This window comes from Saccopteryx bilineata, chromosome 5 (assembly GCF_036850765.1).
Source record: "Saccopteryx bilineata isolate mSacBil1 chromosome 5, mSacBil1_pri_phased_curated, whole genome shotgun sequence".
NCBI classification, from domain to species: Eukaryota; Metazoa; Chordata; class Mammalia; order Chiroptera; family Emballonuridae; genus Saccopteryx; species Saccopteryx bilineata.
The window spans coordinates 131,977,893-131,992,087 of record NC_089494.1 but is presented as its reverse complement, the minus strand read 5'-3'; the positions used below and the strand labels follow the sequence as shown (position 1 = coordinate 131,992,087).

At 36.1% G+C, this 14,195-nt stretch overlaps 1 protein-coding gene across 1 annotated transcript in view; it reads left to right on the top strand.

The window, feature by feature from the left end:
• The window catches only part of CCDC7 (coiled-coil domain containing 7), a 240,760-nt gene that overhangs the window by 167,791 nt on the left and 58,774 nt on the right, over window positions 1–14,195 (top strand). The window contains exons 11-12 of the mRNA XM_066233057.1: window positions 6,737–6,813; window positions 13,152–13,203. Of these exons, the coding sequence (XP_066089154.1) occupies window positions 6,737–6,813; window positions 13,152–13,203 (129 nt within the window). The remainder of the gene's footprint in view (window positions 1–6,736; window positions 6,814–13,151; window positions 13,204–14,195) is intronic.

Sequence of the window (14,195 nt, the reverse complement as noted above, 5' to 3'; positions counted from 1 at the left end):
CGCAGGATAATGGAGCCCCCTGGGTGTGCGGACCAGTAGGGCGCCCTGGGCGCGTGGAATGCCCAAGGCACGTGCGCGAATGGGGCACTCCGGGCACTGGTGGCCGGGGACCCCCACTCGCAGTGTGCGGGCCGCTGGGAACGTCAGCAGTGCTCAACCGGACCGGGCGCGCGCGCGCGGGGGCTCGTGTTGGCCGCTCGCGGTGGCGGTTCGCGGGGGCTCGCGGCAGCTCGCGGTGGCGGTTCGCGGGGGTTCGCGGGGGTTCCCGGCAGCTCACGGTCGGCCGCTTGCGGCGGCTTGTGGTTCCCAAGTATATGGGCTGACTCACCGCAGGCGCACTCCCTGGCGGCTTGAATGAGCATCGCTGCGATAGCTTCCTCCACACCCTCGTCTCTCAGATTCAAGTGATAACAGTCCTTTTGCTTTCAGTTTGTGTGGAACTCCGGAATGCTCCGAGGATAAATTTTTCTGTTTCTAGTTGATAAATTTGTTGTGATTTAGGGGAGAGCTGTCGGTCGCGCTTCTCACGGCGCCATTTCCGTGACGTCACTCTATCAATGTTTTATAATTTTCCGAGTACAAGTGTTTAAACTCCTTGGTTAAATTTACTCATAGGTACTTTATTTTTCTGTTGCAATAGTGAAGGGGATTGTTTTCTTAATTTCTCATTTAGACAGTTTATTGCTGGTATATAAAAATGCCTCTGATTTCTGAATATTAATTTTATATCCTGCTATCTTGCTGAATTCATTTATCAGGTCCAGTAGTTTTTTGATTGAGACTTTAGGGTTTTCTATGTACAGTATTATATCATCAGCAAATAATGATAGTTTTACTTCTTCTTTTCCAGTTTGGAAGCCTTTTATTTCTTTTCCTTGTCTGATTGCTGTGGCTCGGACTTCCAGAACTATGTTGAATAAGAGTGGTGAAAGGGGGCACCCCTGCCTTCTTCCTGATCTTAAGAGGATTGCTTTTAACTTTTACCCATTTAGTATGATGTTAGCTGTGGGTTTGTCATAGATGGCTTTTATCATGTTGAGGTATGTTCCCTGTATTCCCACTTTGCTGAGAGTTTTTATCATAAATGGGTGCTGCATTTTATCAAATGCTTTTTCTGCATCTATTCATATTGTCATATAGATTTTCTTCTTTCTTTTGTTTATGTGATAAATAACATTGAGTTGTGAATATTGTACCAGCCTTGCCTCCCCAGAATAAATCCCACTTGATCTTGATGTATTATAATTTCATATATTGCTGGATCTGGTTTGTTAATATTTTGTTGAGAATTTTAGCTTCTAAATTTATCAGGGATATTGGTCTATAGTTTTTTTCTTTGTATTGTCTTTGCCTGGTTTTGGAATGAGTATTATGCTCGCCTCATAAAAGGATCTTGGAAGTCTTTTTTCCTCTTGAATTTTTTGAAATAGCTTGAGAAGGATAGGAGTTAGTTTTTTCTTTGAATATTTGGTAGAATTTGCCTGTGAAGCCATCTGGCCAGGACTTTTGTTTTTTGGGAATTTTTTGATAACTGTTTCAATCTCATTTGTTGTAATTGGTCTGTTTAGGTTTTCTGATTCTTCCAGATTGAGTTTTGAAAGTTTATATGTCTCAAGTAATTTGCCCATTTCATCTTGGTTGTCTGTTTTAGCATACAGTTCTTTATAGTATTTTCTTACAATAATTTGTATTTCTGCTGTGTCAATTTTTACTTCTCCACTCCATTATAAATAATTAAAATTTATAATTTTATTTATTTGAATTCTTTCTTTTCTTCTTGCTGATTCTGGTCAAAGCTTCATTGATCTTGTTTACCTTTTCAAAGAACTGGCTTTTGGTTTCATTGATCCTCTGTATTTTTTTTTAGCTGCTATGTCATTTATTTCTGCTCTTTATTATTTGCTTCCTTCTACTTCCTGTAGGCTTTACTTGCTCTTCTTTTTCTAGTTCTTTTAGTTGCAGGGTTAAGTTGTTTATTTGAGCTTTTTCTAGCTACTTAAGGAATGCCTGTAATGCTATGAGCTTCCCTCTTAGGACTGCTTTTGCTGTCTTAAAATTTTGAGTTGTTTTATGCTCATTTTCATTTATTTCAAGGAAATTTTTTATTTCTTCCTCTATCCTTTTGTTGACCCATTTGTTATTTATAACATGTTGTTTAGTTTCCAAGTGTTTGAGTGTTTTTCATTTTTTCTATTGTAGTTGATTTTCTAGTTTCATGCCATTGTGATCAGAGAAGATACTTGATATGATTTTAATATTCTTAAATTTGTTGAGACTTATTTTATGCCTTAATATGTGGTCTATCCTAGATAATGTACTATGAGCAATAGAAAAGAATGTGTATTCTGCTGATTTAGGGTGAAAGGTTCTGAAGATATCTATTAAATCCAGTTGATTTAGTGTGTTCCTTAAGTCTGCTGTTTCTTTGTTAATTTTTTTTCTTGAGGATCTGGTTAGTGATGGTAATGGGGTATTGAAATTTTGTACTATTATAGTATTGCTGTTGCTCTTGCCCCTTATGTTCATCAAAGTCTTCTTTATATATTTAGGTGCTTCTATATTAGGTGCATAGATATTTATAATGTTTATCTCTTCCTGTTGGATTGCTCCCTTTATCATTATCATTATGTAGTGACCTTCTTTATCCCTTTCTATAGCCTTTGATTTAAAGTGTATTTTTTCAGATATAGTATTGTTACCCCAGATTTTTAAAATTTTTATTTGCATGAAATATTTTTTCCATCCTTTTATTTTCAGTCTATGTGTATTTTTTTTGTTTTGAGGTGTCTCTTGTAGACAGCATACATATGGGTCCTGTTTTCTTATCCATGCAGCTACCCTGTGTTTTTTGATTGGAGCATTTAACCCATCTATATTTAAGGTTACTATTGATATGTAGTTGTTTATTGCCATTTTATTCTTTAAAGGTACATTTCTCTTTTACTATTTTCCTTTTCTGTTCTGTTTAAAACAGGCCCCTTAACAATTTTTGCAGCATTGATTTGGTTGTAATAAATTCCTTGAGATATTTTTTTTGTCTGGGAAACTTTATTTCTCCTTCAATTTTAAATGTAGCCTTGCTGGATAAAGAAGTCTTGGTCGTAGGCTCTTGTTAGGCATTACTTTGAATATTTCTTGCCATTCATTTTGGGCCTCAAATGTTTCTGTTGAAAAGTCAGATGTCATCCTTATGGGGGCTTCTTTTTAGGTGATTGACTGCTTTTCTTTTTCAGCTTTTAGTATTCTTTCTTTATCTCTTAGCTTTGGTGTTTTAACTATGATGTGTCTTGGTGTAGGTCTCTTTGGATTGTTTTTTAATGGTGTTTTCTGTGCTTCTTGAATCTGTGTTACTCTTTTCTGCATCAATTTAGGGAAATATGCAGCTATGATTTTTTCAGTCTGATTCTCTGTCCCCTTTTCTTTCTCTTCTCTTTCAGAACCCCTATTATGCGGATATTGTTTCTCTTCATGTTGTCTTTAGCTCTGTTAGAGTTTCCTTTGAAGTTTTGATTCTCTCTCTTTTTTTTTCTGTTCTACTTCCATGCTTTTGCTTATCTTGTCTTCTAAATCACTAATGTGACCCTCTGCTTCATCCAGCCTGCTTTTAATTTCTTCTTGTGTAGTCTTCATTTCTGATATTGTGTTTGTCATTTCTGTCTGGTTCTTTTTTATGATTTCAATGTCCTTTTTGATACTTATAATTTCTTTATTTAGGTGCTTATTAAGTTCATTCATTGTAGCTTTGAGATCCTTAAGCATCCTAACAATCATTTTAAACTCTGCATCCAGTAATTTGATTCCTTTTATTTCATCCAGTACTTTTTCTGGAGATTTTTTTGTTGTTGTTGATTCATATGGCTTATGTTCCTTTGTCTTTCCATTGTTTTTGTGTGGTTTGCAGACTTATTAGAGTTGTGGTTCTGAGGTTGGTTTATTTAATTTGGCTTCTCCTGTGGCCTTTATTTCTCTGTCTTTGCTGGTTGCTTAAATTTAATTCTATTTAACTAGTAGAGTTCTTTTAAATCTTGATTTGCCTTTTGTTTATTGATTTTAGCAGGGGGCTTAGTTGAAACTGTATCCAGAAATGTGGTGGGTGTGACCTCTGAGAATCTGTAGATGTGTTCTGCCAGTTACTCTCCTGGGGTGGGGCATGTTCTGGTGGTAGGTTTAGCTCAGGTCTCCCTGGAAACCTGAGTCACTGCTCCTCCCTCTTACTTTCTCCTTTCCAAATTGTCTTTTGTGCTGATTGGAGCTGGAGAGCTTTTTCAAGGTGGGACACCTGGTACCACTTTAGGCTTGTGCTGGACAGTGGGATCGACCCCTGCCCCAGCTATGGCAACCTCTGCACTGGAGAATGGGTCAGCTCAGCTCAGGTCGGCCCAGGCACTCCTTTCCCTGTCACCATTTGTCTCGCTCTCCCCACTTTCCTCATGCAAGACCAGTCAGTCCTCTCAGCACTTCTAGTTCCTGGAACCCCAGGCAAGTGGCTGTGAGCAATACTTTTTGCTCTGTCTCTTTAAGGCTCACAAGGCACTTCCCAAAGACAGAACTTTTTCTCTTCTCCCCACTCAATGCTGTCTGGCTGTCTCCCGCAGTCTCTGGATTTCTAGGCTGGGTCTCTGTGGATCTGAGATTGAGGGCCCCTGCCTCTTGGGGTCTATATCCTTGTAATGAGAGCCCTTCTGGACCCTCAGCCTCAGCCTTACCTTACTCCTGGGATCAGGGAAACCCCCTCCATGCCCCTGCACTCCCTACCAGGATCAGTGTGGATTCTTCTGTGCTCATTGGTTTTTGAGTCCTCTTCTTTTAGTCCAAAGTTGGTTTTTCATGATGATTGTTTTTAAATTAATTTGTAATCCAGTTTGGTGGTGGGAGGTGGCAGTCTGTGCGTCTGCCTACTCAGTTGCCATCGTGGAATCCTCTATTTTAGTATTTTTTATTGCCAATATATATTAGACTTTTCTGAATAGTAAGTATAGCCAAAGACTCATATCTAAACTAGAAAATATTATTTGGGGACCTTAACAATTCTCATTAAGAATTCATTATTCTATTGATTTTCCATGTTTTATGAGAAATTGTTACACTTTGTGTTTTACTTGTGAGAACTTTGTCACTGCTGTGAATTTCCTATCTTTTGTAAGTTGTAGTTTGAAACAGGCAATAACAACCTAATACTTTTGTAGTTCTCTATTATTAAGTACATCTAAATTTTTTAATAATCTAAGTTTTTTCTTTACTTTTTGAATAAAATAATCTGGTATTATATAGTAGTTAAAGAACACTTTAAAACATATGGTCAGTAGAAGTATAATAATATATTTTGAAATGCAAATTTATTTTAACACAGTTGAACAGTTTGAGCATAGTTTGAATTTTATACTTGCTTATGCACAATTTTATCTGCAAAAACTATAGGTGAAGGCAGAGAAGAGCATCTACAAACTACCTTAGTTCACCATGTTTATTGTGTAGCACACCAGTCCATGTGTAGTGTTACAACTTTTCATTCAGTTTCAGATGACCAGTCTTTCAACATTGTAGAATAATGAACAGTTCCCACTTCCACAACTAAGCGTCATGTCTTTTTCAAGATAAAGAACTATATTTTTTATAGTACATGTTTCTTGTATAAAACTGTGCTGGTGCTTTTATTAGGTTTCTATTTTATTTTTTAAGTGAGAGGAGGGGAGACAGACTCCCACATGCACCCCAACTTGGATCTATCTAGCAACCCCTGTCTGGCGCCGATGCTCAAATCAACTGAGCTATTTTATTTTAGTGTCTGAGGCTGATGCTCAGACCAACAAGCTATCCTCAGTGCCCAGGCCAACACTTAAACCAATCAAGCCACTGGCTATAAGAAGGGAAGAGAGAGACAAAGGGGGAAGAGGGAGGAGAAGAGAAGCAGGTTGTTGCTTCTCATGTGTTCCCTGACCAGGGATCAAACCTGGAATGTCTACACCAGGGGTCCCCAAACTTTTTACACAGGGGGCCAGTTCACTGTCCCTCAGACCATTGGAGGGCCGGACTATAAAAAAAACTATGAACAAATCCCTATGCACACTGCACATATCTTATTTTAAAGTAAAAAAAAAAAAAAAACGGGAACAAATACAATATTTAAAATAAAGAACAAGTAAATTTAAATCAACAAACTGACCAGTGGGAACTATGCTCCTCTCACTGACCACCAATGAAAGAGGTTCCCCTTCCAGAAGTGCGGCGGGGGCCGGATAAATGGCCTCAGGGGGCAGCATGCGGCCCACGGGCCGTAGTTTGGGGACCCCTGGTCTACACACTGGGCCAATGTTCTATCTACTAGTCAGCCAGCATGGGCCTAGGTTTCTATTTTTTAAAACTGTATGGCTTATAACTTTTGTGTACCATGCTCTTAACCGCATTTCCCTCATGTGTCCTGCCATTTGTATTGAATGATTTTTTTATAGTGAGGTTATGTTCATAGAGGTATATGCCATGTTATAGCAGAACTGATTATAATTTATTAGGGGAATTTAATTATATTGATATGTATTAATTTATATATAACATTCTATAAAACACTATAATAAACATTCTGAAAATATATTGTTTTACTTCTATTCAGATAATTTTTTTGAAAAATAGTATAATGATTCTAAAAGTAAAATGCAAATTTTAGTAACATATATTATCATATATTTCCCTATTATTTATTGTGTCATTAACTTTTTCTGGCTTATATAAAATTACACAGAAATCATATGATCGAACAAGGAAAACTATGAAAATGGACAAGAAAAAGCCCAAAGAAAAATCTGAGGTTTCTGAAGAGTAAGACATAATGATGCATATTAATATTTTCTTTTCAATTTATGTTTTTATTATATACAATTTGAGGTAATATAAATATAACTTATTAATAGGTTTTTCAAAACATAGAATTAGCAAATATACAGTCATGAACCACATTATAACATTTTGGTCAACAACAGAGTGCATATACAACAATGGTCTCATAAGATTTTAATGGAGCTGAAAAATTCCTATTACCTGGTGACCTTGCAGCTGTTGTAATGTCATATAGCACATCACATTCATCATATGTTTAAGGAAAACTGTACTGCTAGTTGTATGAAAGTATAGCACATTTATGACTATGTTACTGGCTTATACAGTGTGTCCATAAAGTCATGGTGCACTTTTGACTGGTCACAGGAAAGCAACAAAAGACAATAGAAATGTAAATCTACACCAAATAAAAGGAAAACCGTCTCAGTTTCTGTAGGATGATGTGGCGGCATGTGCGCATGTGCAGATGATGACATAACACCGTGTATACAGCGGAGCAGCCCACGGCCATGCCAGTGAAGATGTGGATGGTACAGAGGAAAGTTCAGTGTATTCATTGGCTCGCTAAATTAGAATCTGTGACCAAAGTGCAACGTGAATATCAGCACATTTATAACAAAGTGCCACCACATAGGAATAACATTACTTGGTGGGATAAGCAGTTGAAGGAAACCGGCAGTCTGGTGGAGAAACCCCTTTCTGGTAGGCCATCAGTCAGTGACGAGTCTGTAGAGGCTATACGGGATAGCTATTTAAGGAGCCCTAAAAAAATCTGTCCATGAGCCCACATCAAACTGCACTGAATAGGTATGAAACTGGGAGAGTTTTCCTTTTATTTGGTGCAGATTTCACATTTCTATCGTCTTTTTTTGCTTTCCTGTGACCGGTCAAAAGTGCACCATGACTTTACGGACACAGTGTATATTTATTAACCTATACTTTTTATTATTCTTTCAGAGTGTACTCTTTCTACTTATAAAAAAAATGTTTACGGTAAAACAGTATGACATGCTACCCCAGGAGCAGCCTCATATATCTTAATGTTACCATGTCTCAACCGCATTATCTCTTCTTGTGCTTGATTTACTCTCATGTTATTTTATAAATTTAGTGTAGCCAAAGTGCACTATTATAAAGTCTACAGTCATGTACAGTAATGTCCTGGCCCTCACATTCACTCACCACTCACTCCCTGACCCTCCCCGAGCAGCTTCTAGTCCTGTAAATTCTATTCACGGTAAGTGCACTACAGAGGTGTACCATTTTTTATTTTTTATACCTTATTTTTACTTTACCTTTTCTATATTTACATATACCTAGGTACACAAATACCGTTGTGTTACTATTGCATACAGTCATCAGTACAATAACATGCTCTACAGGTTTATAGTCTAGAAGCAGCCTAGGTTTGTAGTAGGCTATACCATCTAGGTTTGTGTAAGTGCACTCTGATGTTTGCAGAATAATGAAATTGCATAACTAATGGATTTTTCAGAATGTACCTTGTTAAGGAAATGGATAACTATGTGTTGTTTTATAAGCAAACAAGAATATGATTGTGGAAGAGAGCTGAGAAGGGAAGCACAGGAACTAAAAAGGAGAAGGAACCATAAGATATTTAGGAATAAGCAAATAATTAAATCTGTAAATAATTTTAGAGAAAAGAATTTATATTGTGTCCTTGATGGTCCAAGCAATATTTGGGTTTTGTATGTTAACTTTGTATTCTGGGCTTGCTTTTATTACTGAATTTCTTCATTTTACATATCTTATAAAAGCAATTAGCTATTTTTTTTATGTATGTGGGTTTTGTAAACTGGGCTAATTATTTGAATATCTTCTTTAGTACTAAAAAATGACTTTTACATTTTGAATTGAATTGGTCAAACCCTAAATAAATATATAGTTTAAAGAGCAATTATGAATTCCATCTTTATACAACTCCACAAATTCTAAAAAGAAATTCATTGGACAGATGTTCTTGATCTTTAACTTAGAGAAGAAAAGATGAACAGAGAAGAAAAAATGCAACCATGTACTTTGAAAATCTTTGCCCCATCTAATCTTTCCATATTTTAATTATACCAATGAAAAGTTAGTTTGAAAAATGTTATTAAATTATTTATTATTTAACATAAATGGGTTTTATGGCTTTTAAAAATATAAATTTATTTTGAAAATTTTTATTTGTATAAAGGGTTTAAGTACTCTTCCAGAAAGCAAAGTAGTCAAGCAATTTAAAAATATCATGTTACTGGAACATTCTCAAGAATTGACCATATGTTGGGCCACAAAGAACATCAGCAAATTCAGAAAAATTGATATTGTACCAAGCATATTTTCTGATCATTAAGCCTTGAAACTAGAATTCAACTGCAAAAAAAAGGGGGAAAACCCACAAAAATGTGGAAACTAAACAACATACTTCTAAAAAATGAATGGGTCAAAGAAGAAATAAGCGCAGAGATCGAAAGATATATACAGAAAAATGACAATATGACATATCAGAATCTCTGGGATGCAGCAAAAACATAACAAGAGGAAAGTTCATATCACTTCAGGCCTATATGAACAAACAAGAGAGAGCCCAAGTAAACCACTTAACTTCACACCTTAAGGAACTAGAAAAAGAAGAACAAAGACAACCCAAAACCAGCCGAAGAAAGGAGATAATAAAAATCAGAGCAAAAATAAATGAAATAGAGAACAGAAAAACTATAGAAAAAATCAATAAAACAAGGAGCTGGTTCTTTGAAAAGATCAACAAAATTGACAAACCCTTGGCAAGACTCAGCAAGGAAAAAAGACACAGGACTCAAATAAATAAAATCCAAAATGAAAGAGGAGAGATCACCACAGACATTATAGATATACAAAGAATTATTGTAGAATACTATGAAAAATTATATGCCACCAAATACAACAATCTAGAAGAAATGGATAAATTCCTAGAACAATACAACCTTCCTAGACTGAGTCATGAAGAAGCAGAAAGCCTAAACAGACCAATCAGCAGGGAGGAAATAGAAAAAACTATTAAAAATCTCCCCAAAAATAAAAGTCCAGGCCCAGACGGTTATACTAGTGAATTCTATCAAACATTCAAAGAAGACTTGGTTCCTATTCTACTCAAAGTCTTCCAAAAAGTTGAAGAAGAAGCAATACTTCCAAACTCATTTTATGAGGCCAACATAACCCTCATACCGAAACCTGGCAAAGACGGCACACAAAAAAAGAAAACTACAGACCAATATCTCTAATGAATACAGATGCTAAAATACTAAACAAAATACTAGCAAATCGAATACAACAACATATTAAAAAAATAGTACATCATGATCAAGTGGGATTCATCCCAGAATCTCAAGGATGGTCAACATACGTAAAACAGTGAACATAATACACCATATCAACAAAACAAAGAACAAAAACTACATGATTTTATTAATAGATGCAGAAAAGGCATTTGATAAAATACAACACAATTTATGTTTAAGACACTCAACAAAATGGGTATAGAAGGAAAATATCTCAACATGATAAAGGCCATATATGATAAACCATCAGCCAACATCATATTAAATAGCATAAAACTGAGGACTTTCCACCTTAAATCAGGAACAAGACAGGGTTGTCCACTCTCTCCACTCTTATTTAATGTGGTCCTAGAAGTTCTGGCCAGAGCAATCAGACAAGAGAAAGAAATAAAAGGCATCCATATCGGAAAAGAAGAAGTAAAGGTATCACTTTTTGCAGATGATATGATCCTATACATTGAAAACCCGAAGGACTCCACAAAAAAGATTAATAGAAACAATAACCAATACAGTAAGGTCACAGGATACAAAATTAACATACAAAAGTCCATAGCCTATCTATATGCCAACAATGAAATATTAGAAAATGAACTCATAAAAATAATCCCCTTCATGATTGCAACAACAACAACAAAAATACCTAGGAATAAACATAACAGAGAATGTGAAGGACCTATATAACGAAAACTACAAAGTGTTGTAAAGAGAAATCGAAAAAGACACAATGAGATGGAAAAATATTCCTTGTTCTTAGATAGGAAGAATAAGTATAATCAAAATGGCCATATTACCCAAAGCAATTTATAAATTTAATGCAATTCCCATCAAAATTCCTATGACATTTTTTAAAGAAATGGAACAAAAAGATTTATATGGAACTATAAAAAACCCCGAATAGCCAAAGCAATCCTAAGGAAAAAGAATGAAGCTGGGGCATTACAATACCTGACTTCAAACTATATTATAGGGCCACGACAATCAAAACAGCATGGTATTGGCAGAAAAATAGACATTCAGACCAATGGAACAGAATAGAAAGCCCAGAAATAAAACCACATATATATGGTCAAATAACTGTTGATAAAGGAGCCAACAATACACAATGGAGAAAAGAAAGCCTCTTTAACAAATGGTGCTGGGAAAACTGGAAAGCCACATGGAAAAGGATGAAACTCGACTACAGCTTGTCCCCGTGTACTAAAATTATTTCAAAATGGATCAAAGACCTAAATATAAGACCTGAAACAATAAAGTACATAGAAGAAGACATAGGTACTAAACTCATGGACCTGGGTTTTAAAGAGCATTTTTTGAATTTGACTCCAAAGGCAAGAGAAGTGAAGGCAAAGAGAAATGAATGGGACTACATCTGACTAAAAAGTTTTTGCTCAGCAAGAGAAACTGACAACAAAATAAACAGACAGCCAACTAAATGGGAAATGTTATTTTCAAACAATAGCTCAGATAAGGGCCTAATATCCAAAATTTACAAAGAATTCATAAAACTCAACAACAAACAATCCAATAAAAAAATGGGAAGAGGACATGAACAGACACTTCTCCCAGGAAGAAATACAAATGGCTAACAGATATATGAAAAGATGCTCATCTTCATTAGTTATTAGAGAAATGCAAATCAAAACTACAATGAGATTCCACCTCACACCTGTTAGATTAGGTATTATCAACAAGACAGGTAATAGCAAGTATTGGAGAGGCTGTGGAGGAAAAGGAAGTCTCATTCACTGTTGGTGGGACTGTAAAGTAGTACAACCATTATGGAACAAAGAATGATGGTTCCTCAAAAAACTGAAAATAGAACTACCATGTGACCCAACAACCCCTCTACTAGGTATATACCCCCCAAACTCAGAAACATTGATACGTAAAGGCACATGTAGCCCCATGTTCATTGCAGCATTGTTCACAGTGGCCAAGACATGGAAACAACCAAAAAGCCCTTCAATAGAAGACTGGATAAAGAAGATGTGGCACATATACACTATGGAATACTACTCAGCCATAAGAAATGATGACATTGGATCATTTACAACAAAATGGTGGGAAATTGATAACATTATATGGAGTGAAATAAGTAAATGAGGAAAACCCAAGAACTACATGGTTCCATACATTGGTGGGACATAAAAATGAGACTAAGAGACATGGACAAGAGTGTGATGGTTACCAGGGGTGGGGTGAGGGAGGATGCGGTAGAGAAGGAGGGAGAGGGGAAGGGGGAGGGGGAGAGGCACAAAGAAAACTAGATAGAAGGTGATGGAGGACAATCTGACTCTGGGTGTTGGGTATGCAACGTAATTTAATGACAAGATAACCTGGACATGTTTTCTTTGAATATATGTACCCTTATTTATTAATGTCACCCCATTAACATTAATAAAAAATTATAAACTAAAAAAAAAGAAATTAGATATGATGAAGAAAGTAAACATAAATTCAACAGTGGTGGGTATGAAAACCTATGGCAAAATAAAAAAATGCCAGTCTTATATCCAATTATGTGGAAAATGGTATTCTGTTTATTGATGCTTTTTCCTACCTCATATCTTGTGGAATCAGGATTTAGTGCTGTTAATCATATTATGACAAAAGAAAGAAACAGCCCGAATATTTTTGAAAGTGGAGACCTTCATTTGTTTCTCACAAAAATTGAACCGGATATTCAATATTTAGTTTCCCAGCATCAGCCTCAGGGATCCCACTAATAATTCAATTAACTAATGTAATTTCTATGTATGTAAAGTATAAATAAAAGGATAAATTTAACTATAAAAAAAGAAAAAATATTTAGCGTCAGGTAAGAATGGAAGGAAGGAGATGGCGGGAGAGGAAAAAGGGAAGACGCATCGCTCTGAACTAAACAATATGTAATTATTCATGATCACAGGATTAAACAAACTTGTAAAAATATATTTAAGATTAAAAAAACTAAATTTTCATTAAAAAATACCATGTTACATTTTAAAATATTTTTAATTACAGGAAGAAATCCTCAGTCAAAGAGCTTAAAACGGAAGAATTACTGAAAGCCCAGGTAATACACTCTCTCTATGCCTGTAAGTTTGATTAATAAGTGCTCTTATAATTATATCTATAGACATTATGTGAATGTAGGTGTATGTATGTGTGTGTGTATGCTAAAGTTCTCCTGAAGATATTTCTTTCCTGTTGGTTGACTCTTCTCAGTAAATTCCAGAAAATAAAGTGGTAAATCTAGGCATGTTTCCTGTCAGTGTTACACAAATTATGGTTTTCTCAACTAATATCATGGAGTAAAGAACATCATATGGGGAGTCAACAGGGGCTTACTAGTAATGTGACATTAGATATCTATGTGAACTTCAAATTTTCCATTTAGTAGGGTGGCTAAAACAATAGCTGCCCTATCTATCTTAAGAAGGTTGTAAGAGAGGTCAGAGCAAATAAGAAAATGTTCTCCAGAAGTTGTGAATTATGTTGCCCACTCTTTTTTCTTCTTTTCCAAGTGGGAGGAGGGGAGGTAGACTCTCAAATGCACCCCTACCAGAATCCATCCAGGGCGATGCCTTTCCCATCTGGGGCCATGCTTGCAACCAAGCTATTTTTAGTGCCTGAGGTGGAGGCTCCATGAAGTCATCCTCAGTACCCAAGGCTGATGCACTGGAACCAATTGAGCCATTGCTGTTGGCGGAGAAGAGAGACAGAGAAAGAAAGGGGAGGGGAATGGTGGAGAAGCAGATGGTGTGCCCTGACTGGGAATCAAATCTGGGACATCCACACTCCAGGCCAATGCTCTACCACTAAGCTAACCAGAGGGCCATTGCCCACTCTTTTTTTAATATAATTTAATAAAAGAAGTACTAATAACCATTTTATCTTCACTTTGGAATGCTTTCTTTTGCTACAGTTAATAACCATCAAAGCATTATACTACCCATTACAGTGAGTGGCTGGAGTTAATTGTATCCACAGTATGCACCTTCATGATTCAAGAATCAGATGACATAAATTTGGGAAGAAAATAAGAGCACTACTTGTGATATTGAA